This window comes from Sciurus carolinensis, chromosome 6 (assembly GCF_902686445.1).
Source record: "Sciurus carolinensis chromosome 6, mSciCar1.2, whole genome shotgun sequence".
NCBI classification, from domain to species: Eukaryota; Metazoa; Chordata; class Mammalia; order Rodentia; family Sciuridae; genus Sciurus; species Sciurus carolinensis.
Genome location: NC_062218.1, coordinates 30,675,681 through 30,696,791, shown reverse-complemented (window position 1 = coordinate 30,696,791; position 21,111 = coordinate 30,675,681). Strand labels below are relative to the sequence as shown.

General features: G+C 37.6%; 1 protein-coding gene and 1 pseudogene across 5 annotated transcripts in view; one reads left to right on the top strand and one right to left on the bottom strand.

Annotated features, from left to right (window-relative positions):
• Spef2 (sperm flagellar 2) overlaps positions 1–21,111 on the bottom strand; it is a 194,810-nt gene that overhangs the window by 69,136 nt on the left and 104,563 nt on the right. For all 5 annotated transcript variants that reach the window (XR_007109151.1, XM_047556225.1, XM_047556222.1 and 2 more), the window contains 4 exons: positions 15,199–15,347; positions 8,886–9,013; positions 8,665–8,803; positions 805–942 (listed from right to left, as the gene is read on the bottom strand). Coding sequence is in view for 4 of the 5 variants with exons in the window: in XM_047556225.1 (XP_047412181.1) it covers positions 805–942; positions 8,665–8,803; positions 8,886–9,013; positions 15,199–15,347 (554 nt within the window). In the remaining variant the exon portion in view is untranslated. The remainder of the gene's footprint in view (positions 1–804; positions 943–8,664; positions 8,804–8,885; positions 9,014–15,198; positions 15,348–21,111) is intronic.
• On the top strand, positions 4,072–4,585 carry LOC124987189 (eukaryotic translation elongation factor 1 epsilon-1-like; annotated as a pseudogene).

Below are 21,111 nucleotides of genomic sequence, written 5' to 3'. Positions count from 1 at the left end.
TAGGACACAGGAATGTCCTTCTCAAGACTTGAGAAGCATCTCTTTGAAATGTGATTGGTCATTAGGGAAGACAGTGCCTCTGGGTTCCTGAGGAGGGTAGGAGCCTAACCTCAGCAGGTGCCTCCTAAAATGAAGATGGAGAGAGAGTTCTTCTCCTTCAGGTAAGGCATTAGCAAACACAGATGGCTCAGGAGGCTGCCCCCTCCCTATGCCCACTCAAGAGCTCGCTAGCAGTGTGCCTTGCTGGAGCTGGGTGCCAAAGTCTGGTCTGTGCTCTTTCCCCTATTGCTGACAAGAGGGTAAGAATAGAATTGATGTCTGTGTTCTTATCTTCTTCCATAAAATTTTCATTTAATAGGCTGATAATATAAGTTAATCAGGTCTTCCTGATGAATGGTCTATTTTTCCAATCCAGTACTGGAAGATCTTTTATTTTCAGGAATCAAATGCCTACTGTGTCTGATCTGGTCCATGTATTCTGGCAGGAGTGCTTTCCTGGCCACTCAGGGTGTCTGCTTTGAAAGACCAAGGTAAACAACTCAGGTGCTGTCCTTCTCTACCTATCTAGACCACCTGCAAACAGGGCTGGTGAGAAGCTGCTCGGGATGCTTCCGGTTTGTGTGCTTGCTTGGCTGAGGCCAAAATGATTTAGGTGGGCGGCTTTTCTTGGTATGGAGTGCATACCGGGCAGAGTGCTATGAGCCAAATGATACTTGAACGCACCCCTAACATTCCCAAAGGAGTTGTGCATGACGGATGTGACTGCGGGGGGAGGTCTGTGTCACTGTGACCAGCTGCTCTCACCTGCATCAGTGAAAAGAAGTGGTTCATCATCACGCCGAGACAGTCCTGCAACCAGTTCTCATTAATGATGTCCAGCCGCTCCTGCTCCGCCTCCTGCTTCCGGGCATCACAGATGTCCCACAGGCGGTCTCTCAGATCCTGACCAGAAAAGACAAGAGCCAGGTTATGCTTGAGAATGAAGGTTCTCTTTGCCTCAGGAAAATAAACCTAGAATATTATGCTTCTCCTAAGAAATCCCTAAATAAAATTTAGACCTAGTGTACTCATGTATTAAATTCATTCCTTGAACCAGTAGTTACTTTGCTTCTGTTTGTAAATCATATGCCCATTTTCATATTATATGTTTTTAATTTTTAAACTTTCTTGTGGTATTAGGGATAGGCACTATCTTCCCTGATGACCAATCACATTTCAAAGAGATGCTTCTCAAGTCTTGAGAAGGACATTCCTGTGTTCTAAGACTAATAAGAGATTTTTAAAAAGATTTATATCTCAAAGAGTCAAAGAAAGGATTTACAAGAATGAGTTTTCTCAAGTACTCTAAAAAGAGGAAGGGCAGAATAGGTATTAGCAACCCAGGGATGCTTTACCACTGAACTACATTGCCAACTTCTTTATTTTTTATTTTGATAAAGGATCTGGCTTAGTCATCCAGGCTGGCTATGAGTTTGAGATCCTCCTGCCTCAGCTTCCTGAGTTGCTGGATTATAGGCGTGTGCTACCACCTTGCTCATGTGCTCCTATCTGTCCCAAATTCACTTCAGTCATGTTATCCATGGAGATTTATGAATTTAAGTCCTTCCTCAATGAATTTGCCTGGTTGAAAAATATTTTCATGCATTTATTGGGCAATGGTGTACACAGCTTCGTGTAAACCAGAGGCATAGATTTGTTGCTTGATATCACAGGTAAAACCTGATAGTCACCAAAAACTGTCATCTGAACTTAATAGGATGGTCCAAAAATAAGCTTTGTATTAAAGAACTAATAGTAAGATACTTTTAAAATCCTAGTTCTGTCACATACCAGAATTTGACCACTAATGAAACTGATAAATATAGTAATGCATAACATCATATTTACATCATATTTACATATATTTATAATATGAGAATTTGAAAAAGGCCATAATTATTTATATATAAATGTATAAAATAACAGTGGTTACAGGCACTAAACTCTTCCTATGTACGTCAGTGTGTTTGAGCACAAATCACTCTACTTCTATTGCCCCATGTAATGTCTCACAGCAGCTTAGGTGGTACCATTTTTACATTCATTTTGCAGATGAGGTGAGTTCCAGAAAGGCTTTGTTCCTCAGGTTTCACAATGAATAAGTGGTGGAGCCAGGTGATGAAACTCTGGCCTTGGGTGCCATGAACCACTGTGCTATGCTTCAATTGTAAAAGGGAGATGATGACATTCTTTGGATGTGCTATATAGAACAAATTATCTTGTGTAAATAAAGCACTTAGTACAGTGTTTAACATACAATAATTCCTCAATTAATCAAAAGCTACTATTACAATGTATTCATAGCAATATTTATTGTTTAATAAAATATCCCATTAGTTAAATAATACAGTCCTCAAATTTGACAGTTTTCTCAATAACATGATTCACTAAACATTTACTGTGTATTGGGGATTGTGTTAAATGCTCTACACAGATTACCTCCTAATCCTCATGGGGAGGTAAATTACTTGCCTATGATTTTGTCCTGATGGAGTCAGGATTTGAACTCAAGCCATATGACTCTAGTGCCAACAGTGAATTTTGCTGATGTAAGGCTCTGTTTATGAGACACTTTGTACCTGAACTCTTGTGTTTTGGTGTGTTACTATGTGTAGGCTGCACATAAATTGTACATAAAATGAAAACATCACAAGCCATTCTGTCAGAACATTGCACCATTGTTTAGAGCTGATCTTGACATCTACATGGTGTTTCCATAAATGCTCCATGGAATCAATAAATACTGACTTGTGGTTATCAAATATTTATAGTTTTTTTTTTTTTTTTTTTTTTTTTTTTTTTTTTTTTAATAAGAGAGGATAGAGCAAAGGATAAGGTACAAAAGCAGGATTCTGAAGACCTTATTCCTAGTTCTTTTTCTGCTGCTGACTCACTGGGTGACCTGTGCAAGTTACATCACCTCTGTGGCTTAGTTTTCCTGTGAGTAGAACATGGGAGGTTAAATTGCAGTACTTCTCTGCTCACCACATTCATAGGGCTGGGATGAAATAACCAAGAATGAGGTGTATCGCCAGGGATAAACACCCAATGTTTATTATGGCCTTACCTAGAGGCATTGCTGGGCTTCCCACTTGACTTGGAAGAAATTAGGGAATTACTAAATATTCCTTAATGATCTGAGATGGAGGATTTAAGTTGAGAAGGTTGGGCAGACAGAATCAGTGAAAATGTACACTTTTACAAGTGTTATAAATATTTCCTGTTGGGTTAAAAACCTAAATTCAATTCACATGGTATTTATTTGAGATTCACATAAAACAAAATGCCACAGAAAGGTCAAACTCAAAAATTTATATGAGGCAAATGCAAATAAGAAAATGAAGCAAGGTATGTAGGACTGATAGTAGAATAAAAGTTAAATTCAAGAAAAAAATGTACTTTGGCAAAAAATGGTTATTTTATACTATAATAGGTGTAGGAGACCTTGAAGATTCACCTTACCATATTTCTTCAAGTGTCCACTATACTGCTTGGAGAAGTAGTTTAATGGGGAGCTAGGCTGCTTGGCCACAGACCCTAGTGCTGTCATTTACTATGCTGACCTCTGCCACAGCTCTTCACCTATAAAGTGTGATTATTGCTAGTTCCTGCCTCAGATTGTTGTCGTGGGAATGAAATAAGATGTGCCAGTCTGCTCATGTTTAGCTAAGACTGCTGTTGCATTACAATCAAAACTATGACAAGGAAAATGGATAAGAATGCAACAATCGCAGGAATTTTAACTTTCATTAGATTTTGCAAGATCATCTAGGTATTAAAATGTAAAAGGACAGCAGTTGTTTTAATCAGAATTACCTATAATACTTTAAAAAATGAATGATATAAAGTCCATTCTAAACCTAAATCTAATGATAGAATATGAAGCACAGGCAAGTTTTCTTTCTTTTAAAACTTCCTAAGTTTCTCTACTGTATGCTCCCCTGCTGAGGGTCCACTGCTAAAGAATTTTAATAACTGTAATAAGATTGATTTGTCCCCTTTACTTCTTGTCCCTGGAGCTGGGGCTAGAAGATGGCAGCGGCCCTGGAGTTGGAGCTACTAGAGAAGTCCCTGGGACTAAGGGAAGTAAGTACAGGGCCCAGGGTGAGCCATAGATTCCAGCTCTTCAAACAAACAATGGTCCACGCCTAACAGAATTGACTGGGATAGCAACTCATCTAGTCAAAGACGTCGACAAGGAGTGTTTTCTGGGAAGTACTGCAGAAGAAAAAGCAACCGTTCAGCCTTGGCTGGAATACAGGGTCACTTGAGTATGTGGACACTCCAATAAAGAGAATATCCACACTCTTTTGAAGGATTGAAACTTGTATCTTGAAGATAAAGTCTACCTTACAGGATATAACTTTACCTTGGCAGATATCCTACTGTACTGTGGACTCATCGCTTTGTAGGTGATCTGACAGTTCAAGAAAGGGAGAAATATGTGTCTCGCTGCTGTTGCCACACTGGGCATTATCTAGGCATCAGGCAACATCCGTCTAGTGTTGTCTTCATGGAGAACAGACTGTACTCTGACTCCCACTAGAAGTTACCCATGCCACACCCAGCATGATTAAAATGTTTTAAATGGAAAGTGCATTCTGGACTCTGGTACTAACGTAAATTGATGTGCTCACATTGTTTATTTGTTGAAGTTGGTAGAACTTTTAAAGTTTAAACCTCTGTCTGAATGTTTTATTTGTTCTTTAGTTGAAGTTTGCAAAATTTGATGTAAACTGCTATCAAAAAAATTGAAATCAAGTTATAAATAAACTGGTTTTTAAAAATTAAATTTGTTGTAATAAAAGTTGCAAATCAGTGGCTTAATCTTTAAAAAATAAAGGTAGTACTTTGAATGATTGATGCATTTGGCTATTTATTAACCTCTCATATTTTAAAATTCATTTTCCTATGGATATTTACCATAGTTTGTTTGTTAAAAAACTGTGAGAATTTAAACCAAGGACACAGAAAGGAAAGACAGATTTATTTGTTTTAAATATTTATGTGAGCTAGTAAATGTGACTGAAAAAAAAAGATTGATTTGTCCCAAACTTTTTGAACTTTACAAGTACAAACTATATAATATATATTATTTCCCAGTAACCAAAAATATTTTCTAATATCAATTTCTATTGACCGGAAAATAAAATGTGTTGTATTTTTTTCCTCGATGATTCTTACCAGAAACTTCTCTGCCTTATTGTCTGAACTGTTATTTTAAGTTTGATGTATTTTATTTTTCAAATATTGAAGTTCTGCTTTTATTCTCATCAATTCTTTTCTCTTTTGCTCAGGTTAATTTTCTAGCTTCCTTTTGAAGTTACATTGTTTTCTATTCTTTCACGTCTAATAATAAGTCAAGGAAAAAAACCAAAAGGAATGTGTCCATCATATATAACAAGTATATAACAGAGAGAAAGAGAGAGAGAGAGAGAGAGAGAGAGAGAGAGAGAGAACCAGAGTGAATGTGTACAAAGGCAATATTTTTTTAACTTCACAAGTTTTCCTACTGTATGCTCTTGCTGAGAATCTACTGCTAAAAATAGTTATAATGTCTTTGGAGAGACTAATTTGTCTAATACTTACTGAACTTTTCAAGAAGAAACTATAGATTGTATGTTATTTTCTAGTACCCATAAATATTTTCTAATATCATAATTTCTATCCAAAAACTTTTTGCCCCTTTTCCACATATGTATCATATGCAACTCAATGCTGACATATTTGCAAGTCTTATACAATTTAATTAGTTTTTTGGGAAAAATGAAATGATATCCTTATCAAACAACAGAATAACTTAAATATTTAAAACTAAAATATAAAACTGTAGAAATTCTAAAAACATGATACATTTGAATATAACCTTGGGATGGAGAAATATTTTTAAACTGGCCACAAAGAAGTTGTAATAAAAAAATTTTAATTTATCTACATAAGTATTCAAAAGATTCTACACATTAAAACTAACTGCAAATAATATGAGGTAAACATTTGTTTGTAACATGATCAACAGGTAGTTTATATACTTAATATATACAGAAGTTACAGGAATCAATAAGAAAAAAAGGACACTCCAACAGAACAGTGGGCAAAAATCATAAAAAGACTTCAGGAAAAAGAAAATAAATTACTATTAAAGCTAGGGAAAAAAAGTCAACTTCAATTGTAAAAAGAGAAATATAAATTATAAGAAGTTATTTACATTTTTATCCAATAAGTTGGCAAAGATTTAAAAGAAGACAGAATCTAATGTTGGGTGTATTCATACAACCTGCTGCTTAAAACGAAATTTAAGTTTTTAGTGTGAGATTTGTTATACTAAAATTTTTTTTTGGAAATTTAAAAATTTTTAATGTATTTCAAAGATCTTAAAAATAAACATGCTCTTGCTTGGTGTGATGGCACATGCCTATAATTCCAGCAAATAATGAGGTTGAAGCAGGAGGATTCCAAGTTTGAGAACAGTCTGGGCAACTTAGCAAGACCCCATCTCAAAATAAAAACCAAACAAACCTTTTCAGAATCAAAATACGGAAGATGTTTGGGGAAATGAAATAAAATTTTTATTTGGTAAGGGTAGTGGAGTGTTGAACAAAAATACCTACCTATTCTGCAACTCCAGATCTGGAAGAAAGCCCTTAAAAGAAATAAAGCCATAGAGAACAAGAAGGAAATAGAAGGCAGATATAAAAACAAACATTGACACTAAGATATGTTAGAAATAAATTAGAAAAAATCACAAATAAGATATTTTCAAATTGCTGTATTCTTTGTCAATAATTAGTTGACCAATATCAGGATGAAGTATATAGGAGAGCTGGCTTGGGACTGGTTTTGTGAGTAGGTAGGAAAGAAATAGAAAAAAGAGTTGGTCTCAGGATTCACATATATGATGATTTGGATATGAGGTGTCCCCTGAAATTCCCCTGCAGGAATGCTGGGAGGTGAAATGGTTACAATATGAGAGCCGTAATCTAATTAGTGGATTCATCTATTTGCTGGATTAATAATTTGAATGGATTAATGGGTGGAGCTCTAGGCAGGTAGGGGATGACTGGAGGAAGCAGGTCATGGCGGTGTGCACTTGAGGGTTTTATAACCCCTGGCTCTCTGCACCCAAGCTCTCTCTGTTGCCTGGCTCTTATGAACTCAGCACGTTTCCTCTTCCCACTTCCGCCATGATGTTCTGCCTCACCTTAGGCCTAGAGATAATGGAGTTGACCAACCAAGGACTCAACCTCTGAAACTATGAGCCAAAATAAACTTGTTTTCCTTTAAGTTGTTCCTGTCAGGTCTTTTGGTCACAGTGATGAAAAGCTGACTAACACAACATAGTTATGTATTACTTTTTGAGGAATGTCTAAGAACAGGGGACATGGATTCACTAGCACATTTGAGCACCTCTTGGGTTAAACCCTTCTGCCTCCCCTTCCCCCCACATCAACCAGGCCACCAATGGTGCCTTGTCCTTATTACAAAAGCTTCCCAACTGATTTCCCAACTGCTCTTCCTGCTCATTTTTCTCCCCTATAGGATCTTTTGAAACCAGCAATTGATCTCATTTAGATCAATGCCAGTATCCAAATACTGACCTCCAAGGCCTTAGGTACTATGGTTCCCTACAATCTCTCTAGCCTTATCACCAAACCTCTCACCCTTTCTCACTCTGCTCTAGCTATACCAGCCTCTTTGCTCTTCTTCAAACACACTGAACATCCTTTACCTTCATGGCCTTTTCGTCTGCTTTTCTCTGCAGTTGGGACACCTTCCTCTAGACATTTACGTGGCTCACTCCATCACTTCTGAGTTTGATGTCACCTTCTTAGAAGGACTTTTTGTAACCATCATATACAAAATGATTACAGAAATGTTTCTTTCTCCCTTGCCCTCAAAACTCTCCTCAAAGCTCTTATTGCTAATGACTCACTCTGTATTTGTTTGTTTATTGCTTATTCTCTGTCTCCTGGATACCAGAATGTAAATAACATAAGTTCACAGACTTTCTGTTTAAGGTTGAATTCCTAGACCCTTGAACAGAGCTGAGACCTTGACAGGTGCTCAATAAATATTTTCTGAGCAGATAATGGGATGTGAAATAGAGTTTGGCAATGTTTTTGTTGCACAAATAAATACTGAGATCATAACCAGAATTGACTGTTAGTTGCCCATACTTAGTGGTAGTAACAAGGGATCCTTCTGGTGGGATAAGGGGATCTGTTGGTATACACTGAACACAAAGGGTAAGAGATTGAAATCAATCTTCTTGTGCACCAGAAACCCTTGTCTAAAGCATCAGGGTAATACATTTCATTCATGAATTTATGAAATTCTGCCTGTCTACCGATTGCCAAGCATTGTGCTTGCTAGAGTACAAAGATGTGTCAGATTTGGTACCTGCCCTCAAGGGATCTATTCAATCTTTGACTTTTTCTCACTTTTCTTTTCCTTGCCATTGGCTGACCATTCGACAGTGTTCAAGACAGGGATGTGATTAACACCAGGCATGGGCACAGCTACATGAACCAATAAAGAGGATGGGAATCTATGACAGATGCCAAGAGGGCTCCTGTACTGCAGAGATTGTGACTCCTCTTCCCAGGAGAATTGTCACCGCGCCCTTACGTTCACTCTTTGGTGCAATTCAGCTTTTGTTTCCTCATCATCCCACAGGTCATCAGGAAGAGAGTTGAAATCAGCCTGCCACTGAGCTACAAAATTTTGCTTGTGATCTGGACGCCTTAGAAACTCCTGGAAACTTGTTCTGTAAGGCATTGAGAGAAGGAGAGGGATCTTACATGTTGTACCTGTAAACAGTAAAATTCTGACTTTGGAACTTTACTCACCTAATCTTGTATAAGTAAGCAAGTATAGCATGCTGGTCTTCTCTCAGATGCCTGAGAACTGTTTTGATGGTGCTGATGTAGGAATTCTCTATTAGTTCCCAGTAAGGTATTAAAAATGAAGGTACTTCCTGTTAATGGTAAAGCACAGAAATCATTGTTTCGAAATGAAAATTCTTCTGAATAGTTGGGTCAAAAGAGTACTACTAAGGCAGCAGATCAAGAAATGGTTGCAACTATCTGAAGCATTTCCTGTGAAACTTTCCACTCCTCTTTTCTTCCCCTCCCCCAAACAATTCCCAATCCAAAGAATTCTTCAAGTCTCAGTGCAGACATCATGTCTTCCAGAAATCATCCCCTGATCCAACAGTTTTGCAAGGTTGCATACAGATGTGGTTGACTCTTAGTTCCCTGTACACCTATTATCATAACATTGATGACATTAATCGTAACTGCTTATTTGTCCAAATTCAACTCTAGAATATATCAGTCCTATAAAATCAAGAATTACGATCATCTTGTTCACCACTATCCAATCTTTCAATTACCTCAGTGCCTGAGACCTAGTAGACTCTCAAGGTCATTGAAAGAATGAATTTAATCATCACATTTTGCCTCAGCTGGAAAATTGCCTCATATGAAGAACACCTTGTGTTCATGTTGGGCAGTGACCAGTTATTTCTCTGGCTTTCCCTGGGAGTCCTGTCCTTACTGTATGCACCATAAAAGTTACTTAAGTGTCTACTTTGTCAAAGTCAGTGAGTAAATCAACCAGGACTTATCCATGGAGTGGTCACTCTCTGCAGCATAGTTCCAGGGAATGGGAGATTAGTGGTAAATAGGGCAGAGTCCCTGGCTTTTGGTAGCTTATATTCTGGTGGAAGAAGGAAAATAGTGAAAAGTTAATTAGTAAATCAGTAAGCAGGTAGTTAAAGAACCTAAGTAATTTAATACGCTGATAGAAAAAGTAATTCAAGTTCGAAGTGAGGTACTTTGTTCTGGGTAGTTGGAGAAGGCCTCTTGGTTGAGGTGGCAATGGAGTTGGCATTGAGAAGAGGGGAAGAACACTCTGAGCAGAAGGAACAACAGGTGCAAAGTCACTGGCATATCGGAGGGACAGAACTCAGAAGTGTGGGAATAGCTAATGGAAGGGAGAGAGAGTGGAGAAAAATGCTGTCTCGGGGGAGAATAAGATCCCGTTCCTGGTTGGATCCTGTCCCTTCCTGTCCTCATTCCCCAGGGCCATTCAGGTCTTGTCAGCTCTTGTCTAGAAGGTACAAGCGTCTCCTGGCAGGCCTCAAGGATTCTTTTCAATATCAAAACCAGCTAATAATGATCAAGGACTTACAACCAGCTAAGAAATTTGTTTTAATTGTTTTTCTCATTTAAATATGAAGCAGTATAGTCAACAGAAGCCACAAGCCCATACAAGGTCATGCAGCTGCTGAGTGACATGGCTGGGATTTGAACACAGGCATACTAATCACAGCGCATGTTTTTAAATGATTCACCCTCCTGTCTCCCTCAGTTATTGTTTTGAAAATAGATTCCAACATGTTACTTCTGTAGAACATTCCATGGCTTCTGCTACCTGGTGGGTTAACTCCAAACACTCCAGCACTCTTTTAACGACCTTGTCTCACTTGCCTCCTGAAGCTGCATCTACAGAATTTCTGCTTCCAAATACATCAAGCTATTTTCTCTTGAGTTCCTCCTCCCTATGCCCACCCAATGTACTCACACTGTAAAAGCGAAGTGGGGACCTCCCCCCTTGTTTTTGATACTTCAGACAAGCTGTACTATTCCCTCCTCTATGCTATTATAAACAGTTTATATTTTGTTTACAGATGCAGTTACAAAACTGTGCTATTCTCAGTTGCTTATATTCTTTTGTCTTCAAGCAAATTGGGTCCTGGGACCCAGAAGCTGAAGCTTGCGTGTTTTTGCGCTCCTGCCCCTGAGTGCAGCATTTATACATAACAGGTGTTCAATGAATGTTGATGTGGATGAAAGTAGATGCTCCTGAATCCAGTTTTGTCATTAATAAGAGTTTGGGGAGACTGACTGGCTGCATTTAATTTTAAAAACCTAAGATTCTATATACAACCATAAGATTAATATATTTATCTTAATAAAATATTTACAGTTCACTTAATTAAATATTTACAGTTCCTTTAATACTTCTCTGACATTACTTTAACACCCTTTCCTGACCTAGATTCTTCTCTCTCTAGTTTCAACAGAGAGAAAACCATATATACATATGTGATTAATATACACACACATGCACATATATATAGAGATAGATAGATAGATAGATAGATAGATAAATAATCAGTCTCTCTTAAAAGAGATGGTATCCAGAGTGATGCTAAGGACCATTATAAATAAACATACTTCTATTTTTTCAGTACTAGGGATTGAATCCAAGGGGGCTTAACCTCTGAGCCACATCCCCAGCCCTTTTTATATTTTGAAACAGGATCTTGCTAAGTTGCTTAGGGCCTCACTAAATTGCTGAGGCTGGCTTTGAACACTTAATCCTCTAGCCTCAGTCTCCTTCGCCATTGGGATTACAGACATGTGCCACCACACCTGGCAAACAGATACACTGCTAAGCCTCCCTCCTGGTCTATTTCAATCCATTAATCAATGCCTGTGCCTGGAGAGTTACCAGCTAAGACACCTAAGAATGGGTCTCACTGGATTAACATTCTTCTCAGAACTCTCGTCTATCACTGGTACCTTCATGAGGAAATTTCCAAATGTTATCATTTTTTTTTGTGCATACTAAATAAATGTTTCATTTTCTCCTGGTTATTTTCTAATTAAATATTTGAGCATCACAAACCCCATGAAAAATTAATTTTTCTCCCATTAATTGAAATAGTTTGAATAATGGATATTGGTATAATGTGACTACTTAATAGGAAATCATGACATTAAGAGTGGTAAAATAAAATAAGCATTTTTCAGTGAAAGGAAAATCTATCCAAATTGTAGCTTTCTATCGATGTTCCAAATGCTATCTTGAATTCAAGAGATCTTATGTCTGTGGTAATCCCTGATCCATGCAACTCACCTTGCTATTAAGGAAAAGGAATGGACCCCGTTGAACAAGATTTATCCTTCCCAGGCAGTCTCCAAGTGATCATTTTTATACTTTATATGTGCTTAGAAGCCACGTGTTTGATAATTTTCTGTCAAGTTTTGTCAGGGATTAATGTGTAAACTCTCAGTATGCATGTTAATAAGCCCATCCACCTGTTCTTAAATATATAGGCATTTGACTTCGGTTGATCATGGGTAACAGAAATCTAGGGAAATGAAATTGAAGCAAAGGGGTTTCTATTCTAAGCAAGGTCAGATGAGATTAATCAGAAGCTCTGAATCAGACAGTGGTCTACTTTTCAGCAGAGAAATCCCATGTCTGTCAGTTTCCTGAGAATGATAGATTTCCAAAATCAAAACACATATGGCCCTGTAGACCCTGAACTCAACTTCAGCCTGAGGAAGAAGAGGAGGAGGAGGAGGAGGGGGAGAAGAAGGAGGAGGAGGAGGAGGGGGAGGGCTATGAGCTGGTTTGTGGAGTGTGACACTGAATGGGACATGAAGCCCAAGGCACAGCTGCCTCTTTGGAGAAATCCTGCCTCTTGGGAGTCTGTTCTTGTACTTCTACAAGCTGGAAAGCACAGCCCTCTCACTCTGACTGCCTCTGCACGTTCCCTTGTGGCTGGCAAAGGGTAGACTGAGGCTCACCTTACACTTGGCTGCTGCCTGAAAAAGCCAGATCTGGAAGCAACCTCTTTTTTCATGCTTTCTCTCTCTCTCTCTCTCTCTCTCTCTCTCTCTCTCTCTCTCTCTCTCTCTCTCTCTCTCTCTCTGCCTCCATGTAGCTATTGAGTAAGGCAGACCTGGGTTCCTCAGAAGGTCTGGAACCAGGCTTACCAGACAGGATACAGGATGCCTACTTAAATTCATTTCTTATCAGAAACCCAAAAGGAACAGGTCACATGTCCTCCTCTTCCTTGGCAGGTGAGCTCTGCAGCTCAGTGGGGAAGCCTTGAGTGAGAAAGGACCAGGCTGACTCACTGACCCGCTTGCTGTCCCAGCCGCAGCCACTCTCCACAGGGTCTCACTCAGCTCACTGGAGGTCCTCATTGTCCCTCCAGGTCAACTCCCCACTCTCTACCCTGCTCAGTGCTCTGAAGAGCGCAGGGAAGCTCTCTGCCCCCCACTTCTTCCAGGTGTATTCTCCTGCTCCTCTCTGCTGCGACCTGTGGGGCTGCATCCCAGTGAAGGCCACAGGTCCCCTCAGAGGCCCCTCTCTGTGCATAGGTCACATTGAGCCCCAAGGTCCTGCTCCCTTTCTTCTCCACCTCAAGTCCCGAGTCCATAATGATTCCCAGCTCTCCCTTGCCTGGGAGGAATAATCGAATCCTCGTAGGTTCCCTTACTGTTTGACCACACATTCGTAAATAGTGCTTGAATCTACTTCCTCACATTTTCATCTGCTTTCCTCCGGAATTCTTCCTGCTAAAAGATGTACCCGGGAACTGGTATCATATCTTAATATCAATACTTATTTAGTTATGTAATTCTTGTCCTCTATTTTCTACTTGTTCTCTATGGCTTTATTTCTAAAAGGCTTTCAGGTTTGGAGGTAAGGAATGTGTTTTGGGTTTTGCTCATCATTTCATACCCCTTACCAAATACTAATTTTAATTTATCTCATTGCCCTAAACCTCTTCTATATTCTGTTTCTGGGAATGTTTTGTTCCATATTTTTTAATTGGTGCATTGTAGATTTAGGACAGTTTTGGAATACACAGACACACATATCTATACATATAATTGTATATAATTTGTATATACATACATACATATATACATACACAAATACACAAATATAATATATAGTTTCTTTTTGACTGAGGGATATCAATTATATTATATATATATATTCATAATGGTATAGTTAATGTTCTCAACTTCAAATATTTTCTGTTCTAATTTTACCCTCAGTACTAATCAATTAGTTCATTACAAACCTATCAAGAATCTGTTACATGCTTTGCATTGTGTTTGATTCTGTGTTTTATACAGCAAACTATTCCACATGCTCTATCCCTCCACCCCAAATTTCCATCTAATTGAGGAGACAAGACATCCCTAGGAAAGCTCGGTCATAACAGTAACTCCACAGTTGCTGCAATTTGTCTTTGAGTCAATCTCAAATGACTGGCACGAAGAATGGTTCTTGCTGGGTTCATCAGAGTAGGAGACCACTGGGGATTATGGTAGAGAGAGGACCTTAGAGTTGTAAAGGCTCCTGTGCCTTTTAAAAAGTTTTAAATCACCATTCTGTGCAATTTTCCCCAAATGATTTATCTCATGAGGCAACAGGAAGTGCCTGGTGGCAGCTGGGCTTTGCAGCTGTCAGAGAAGGATGGGCTCCCTGGGGATCTCCTCATCTAGCAACCCATTTCAGGCTCTTAGGTCAGAGCTGTCTGCGTTTTTTTTTACAGGCTTACTTAGCTTTAAAAATTCCTCCTACTTCTTGAGTCAGAGGTTAAACTCCATTTAAAAGCATTATGATGTGGGCATTAGAACTGATGGAGGACCACAAATTTGCCAGGTATATGTGTTCAGTGGAAGTCATTCTTCTAGGAAACTGCATCTCTGCTTGTCCTCCTGAAGAAAATTGGTCCTCCCAGAACCCATTTGTTCTCTTTATTTCAGCACTCAACAGAAGTTGAAAACATGACTCATGAAGTCAGATGAAGAGGAGAAACTTTGAGATGTGGTTTCATGATAAAACTAGAAAATTCTTTTTCCCTTCCTTCCTTCCTTCCTTCCTTCCTTCCTTCCTTCCTTCCTTCCTTCCTTTCTTTCTTTCTTTCTTTCTTTCTTTCTTTCTTTCTTTCTTTCTTTCTTTCTTTCTTTCTCTTTCTTTCTTTCTTTCTTTCTTTCTTTCTTTCTTTCTTTCTTTCTTTCTTTCTTTCTTTCTTTCTTTCTTTCTTTCTTCTGCTTTCTTCCTTCCTTCCTTCTCTCCCTCCCCCACCTCCCTTCCTCGCTGCTTTCTTTCTTTCCTTCTTTCTTTCATGCTGGGGATTGAACCCAGGACCTGTGCACGCTAGTAAAGAGCTCTACCATTAAGCTACACCCCTAGTTCTATCGCAGCTTTTTGATGAGTACACATATATTACCAGCTATGAAATGCTTTCTGTATGTTGCAAATAATGATGTGGATCATAAACAAGACATGAACAGGAGGAAGAATGGGTTTTACTAGTTTGATTGTAAGTGACCATACCTCAGGGATTGGTTCATTCACGTACACCCATTCTTCAGATCCTGGTTTAGGTAGTGGTGGTGCTGTTGGAGTGGGTGATATGTCTGTAGAGTCAGCAGGTGATTTTTTTATTGGTGTTTTCCCTCCTGGTGATTTTCCTTTAGGAGTAACTTAAACAGGCATATTAAAACATTTTGATACAAGTAGAAGAACAAGACAGAATTCTTTCTGGTGGATGAATAAATCCATGATTGCCAGGGACTTCAGGTTATTCATTAACTACTTCTTATGGTCTTACCACATCAAAAGAAAAACAAATATCTTATTCTCCACGGTCCCCAAATTAACTGATAAAACTAATAATGATGAACCATTTTCTTTTTCTTTTTCTTTTTAAGTAATGCAATTCAACTGGTCTCATTCAACTGACTTTTGAAACAACTTGATATTTTATTTTCATTTCTGCCCTTGCCTCTACAATGAACATGTGGGTCTTATAAAGTTTGGACTCTAGTGCAAATTCTGTTTCATTTCCTACTGCAGAAATTGTCAAATTAAACTCTCTGTCTGCAATGAGAAACATACAGAACAAGAGTGATGCTTTTTGGTGTCCCTGGGGTCCAGGACAGAGGGCAAGGAAGAAGGACAATTAATCTTTAAAAATCAGCTGCAGGAGGTGAGGCAGGCAGGAAGGGAGAGGCCACTGCAGCTCCTGAACCTCCCTCCACTCCCTGCAGGCGACTGTATTTCCAGGGGAAACCAGCTTTCTTGCTACAACCAGAGAGTAACCTGTGGATGAAGGTAGTTGCAATGCCACAAGTCTGGCTGAATCAAGGTGTGAGAGAAGGGGGAGGAATGGAAGAGAGAGGAGTGGAGGCAAATGGAGGGGAAGGAAAGGAGAAGGAAGAGGAGACAGGGAGGAGAGGGATGATGGGAGATGAAGAGGAGGGGTATTGTTCTAATTTAGAATCTGAAAAGATACCACTTCACTTCACCAGAAGAGAGCATCAAAAGGAAGTCTAGAACAAGGGCAGCCTTATAGTCTGAAAAACCTTGTTCCTTGACTCAGAGAACCCTGGCATTCCCTGGGATCAAGGCTACTATGGTTAGAAATTCACTCAATTTTAATTCCACTGACCTTCGATTAATTGTTGAGATGTTTAGATGTAGTTTATAGATGCCCATAACATAGGAAGTGCTTTCTTTGCCCCAAATATATTTTTCTAATGAATAATATTTAATGATAATGTTGTTTAGAAAAGTAAATACATCTTCTACTTTTATGTTGGTTAAAAATAAACAAATTATAAGTAGAGGAGAAATTGTCAACTATGTCCTGTAGTCAGTTTAGATCATTTCTACTTATACATTTAAAAACAGTATCCATTTCCATAGATCTGTAATTGTATCTAAAATTTTAAAAATGTAGAAAAATTCAAAAAAATTTTATGCATGTAATTGCCAAAGATATTCATAATTTTACATATTTTTTTGGTATATGATGAGTTTTTATCCTTTGACCTGAATCTTTGGTGAAATAAAAGTAATATCCTTATGGCAACCTCAAGATGAATTTCTTTAAGCAGAATTCCTGTGAAGGGCCGAGTAACTGTGATCTGGGGACTACACTGAGTTTCTTTTTTTACTTAAACATCACGATCATTTAGTGAAAATTGAGAGAGACAGGGATCAGTTTTTAGACTATTGTGCTTTGATTCCATGTAAGTTTTACCTAACTTTTTAACAATAAAAATGTCACTGGTAATATTGTCTGTCTCATTCTACTATCTTTCTTTCCTATTACTCTATGTATATGTGTGATTACATGAATGGTGTGAATCTGCAAAACCATGGAAATGAAAAGGTGTACCCCATCTGTGTACAATGAATCAAAATGCAGTCTGTGAAAATAAAAATTTAAGTTAAAAAAAAGAAAAAAATTTCAATTGGGGGAAAGACTTGACAGGATAAATATTGTGTGCTGTACTGATGGAAAGATGTCACTTTTGAACAAAACCTTTGAAATTATCTTAGGTGCAACAGGGAACATTGCTTTGAAGACTTTAGTTTCTAATAAGAAATTTGCCCTTGCTTATAAAGTTGAATCCTTGAATGTTTGGTGTAACCATTCCTCAGGAGTGAAAGATTAGGAAAATAAGGTGTGACTAGTATGCGGTACAGGTAAATTTTAGCAATTTCTTCCTTTCTTTTTTTTTTTTAATTACTTATTTATTTGTTCTAATTAGTTATACATGACAGTAGAATGCATCTGTGCATTTTGATAAATCATACACAAATGGAACATAATTTTCAGCAAAAGAAACAGTCCATAATGTGAAGAAAGAGTCTACAGATTGGGAGAATATCTTTTCAGATAGAACATTAATCTCTAGGATATATAAAGAACTCAGAAAACCTAACACCAAAAAAACCAAGTAGCCCAATCAATAAATGGGCGAAGGAACTGAACAGACACTTCACAGAAGAAGAAGTCAATCCATCAGCAATTTATTTCTTAAAATAAACTTATGGTATCACACAGAAACCCAAGGAACTAGAACAAGAAATAAAAATAAAGTAAAAAGAAAAATTTGATTTTAGGACAGAGGATTTATTTAATTAATGTTGTAAATAAAGAAATTGTCAACTAAAAATGAAAAGACCGAGCAACAAGTTAGAAGAAAAAAATTAGTAGCAACTTAATAAAGATCTGAGTTATGGAGATTCCTAAGAAAACTTGGAATGGAACCATTTTTGACCCAGTTATCCCACTCCTCAGTTTATACCCAAAGGACTTAAAATCAGCATACTAGAGTAACACAGTAACATCAATGTTTGTAGCAGCTCAATTCATAATAGTTAAACTATGGAACTAACCTAGATGCCTTCAACATATGAATGGATAAAGAAAATGTGGTATATATATATTTGATGAAATATTACTCAGCTTTAAATAAGGATGAAATTCTGGCATTTGCTGGTAAATGGATGGAGTTAGAGAATATCATGCCAAGTGAAATAAGTCACACCCAAAAAACCAAAGGCTGAATGAATGTTTTCTCTGATATGCAGAAGTTAATTTACAATAAGTGGGGTGAATAGGATAGGGAATAACAGAGGTACTTTAGATTAGGTAGATGGGAGTGAAGGGAGGGGAAGGGGTATGGGGGAAGGAATGATAATAAAGTGAAAGAGACATTGTTACCTTATATACATGTATGACTGCATGACCAATGTGATCCTGCATTATGTATAATCAGAAAAATGAGAGATTATACTCCATTTATATATGATCTATCAAAATGTATAAATGCATTCTACTGCCATGTACACCTAATTAGAACAAATAAAATTTAAACAATTTTTAAAAAGTTCTGAGTAATTAAGAGTCAAGGTCTGAAACCAAAATTTAAGTAAGAAAATAAACACTTAATTCTTAGGTAAGAGTAAACTATATTAATTGCTGAGGAGAAGACATCAAGAGAACCCAACTACTTTCAAATTAAATTACTACTTCTCAGGGAGTTTAGAGGATAGAGAGGTAAAAACTGTAGGAAGGAGGAAAAGATATGAAACATCTGATTTATTATTTTATAAAGAAAGGTATTATTGTTATTATTATCTTTTGGTTCCAAAATACTTCCAGTAGAAGCAGATTTAAATAATAATTTCTCTAGGAAGGAGTCAGAAGATTAGGTTAACAGTGATGGCTTTCTAAGTGCCTCAGGGGTCAGCCATGTTCAACTAAAACCTTTTGCTAACAGCTAATGCTGATGGCTGCCTGAGCAGCAAACAGAGACAACAAAAGTTGGTATTCAGAATGGCTTGGGTAAGATTGAAATTTTAGCCTAGAAATTGAGTAGACTGAGGCAATACAACCAGGAAGAGAGTTATTGGCCAGAGTTAGGCAAGGAGCCAGAGACTGAAAATGAACCAGCTTACTCTCTAACTCACTATGGAGAAGCTGTGTGGAAAAGCTCATGCAGGGAAAGTTTTCTCTCCTCAGTGTCCTAAAATCCAACTTGCTCCTCTGTGGAGTTAGAGAGATGGCATATGAACAACTGTAAAGTAATGAGACTGATGTTGGGGATCACTTACAAAACATAATTTTAGCATAATTATAATCGGTGATAAGTGAAGGATACTTCCTAGGTCAACTTTGCAGAGAATTTTACTTTCTGTCCACTGTATTTGGAAAATTGGTCTGGGGCAATAACAACAACACATATTGGGATTTACTCTAAGCCAGAATTGGTTGTAAACATTCCTTACAAATGTTTCTGATACTCCAATGCCTACAATAGAACAGTAAGCCTTGGGTTCGGGTGTAGAAGTTCACAAACTTTAATGATCGACAGAATCCCCAGAAGGGTTTGTTAAAACACATCCCTCCTGGGCATCCCTCCTGGGCATCCCTCCTGGAGTTTTAGAGTCAGTAGGTCTGGAGTGAAGCTGAGTATTTGTAGCTCTAATAAGTTCCCAGGTGATGTGGATGCTACTGGTCCTGGGCCAATACCTTAAGAGCCACTGCCCTTGTAGATACATCTAGCATTATTGATTACATTTCACCTCTGCCTCTTTTTTCTATCTTCCACAGCTTTCCAAACGAGTGAATTTGATGTTTTTAACATTAACATTACATTTTTTATAAGTTAAGTGGCCCACAGTATCTATAATCACTGAAGTTGTAAGTCAAGTCAGAAGGCAAGCACTGGAACAATACTAAGATCACGGACACTAAAGATGGCATTACTCCATTCCCAAGCGTTTGTTGACAAGAACTCTAGTCTCAGCAGATACTCCCCAGGGAAGAAGAATTCTGAAAATAATGTTTTTGGATCCTACGTATTACACCTCTCACTTTCTGAAAGATGGCATGTTGACATAGGAAAAAAATTCTGTAATTAAAAATTTTAACACGATGTAAACTTGGCATTTTCTGAACTTAGTTGATTAATTAGCATCTTGATTAGAATACTAATTAGCATCTCCTGTGTAAGACTATGGCCGTTGCTTTAGGAAGGACTATAATGGAACAGTGGCAAATGGGTAGAAGAAGCTAAGAAATAGTTAAGATTACTGTAAGGAGAATGGTGGATTGGAATCTCAGTGTTAAGATTTCAGGAGATGAGGGGTTGAGATTGATCTAATATGCAGAGAATATAAATGAGTCAAAGACACCAATAGCAGAAAAGAAGGAGGAGTCTGAAGGAAGAAGAAAAAGTATGGTTGCTCAACTCACAAGAGATGCTTTAAATATGATCAAGTGGCCTGTCAGATAAACAATCAATTAATAGTGTCCACCTTCAGTGATGCTAATTTCAAATATTAAAAAATAATGTTATTTCTCTTCATGAAGGAGAAATCCTGTTATAAATATCAAAATATTTCTATGTAATGGAAAAATTTCTAAATCTTGATTGAGAGTTCATGTATTTCAAATATTATTTAGTATTATAGAATAAATAGTAAAATAAAAGCTAAATCTTTTGCATTAAACTGAATTAACTACATAGCTCCAATTTATGTATTTTACTATTGAATTTGGATGTTTGCTTGTGGTTTGTTTGGAGGTGTTATGCTTTTAATTTAGAATGATGCTCTTATAACATGCAGTATTATGTTTAATTTGATGATTTGGTACCTAGAAAGCATAAGTATTCTTAATTTCTTTTTTTGATGATTATATGATGATCTTTCATTTGCTTTTCTTGGATAACAATGAGCAAGCAAGGGATAAGTAATATAAAATGTGAAAATTACTCTGTTAGTAATCAAGTGAGAGATGAGCATAATTTATAGCTTTTAGATTTGAACTAAAATTTTAATGTCAGTGTTGAGCTGCCAATCCACTCTAGTTCTATAGGACCACAATATCCTGTTCTCAGAGCAGGATGAGAGTCTCTGAGAATCATGGTTTAAATGCCAAAACAA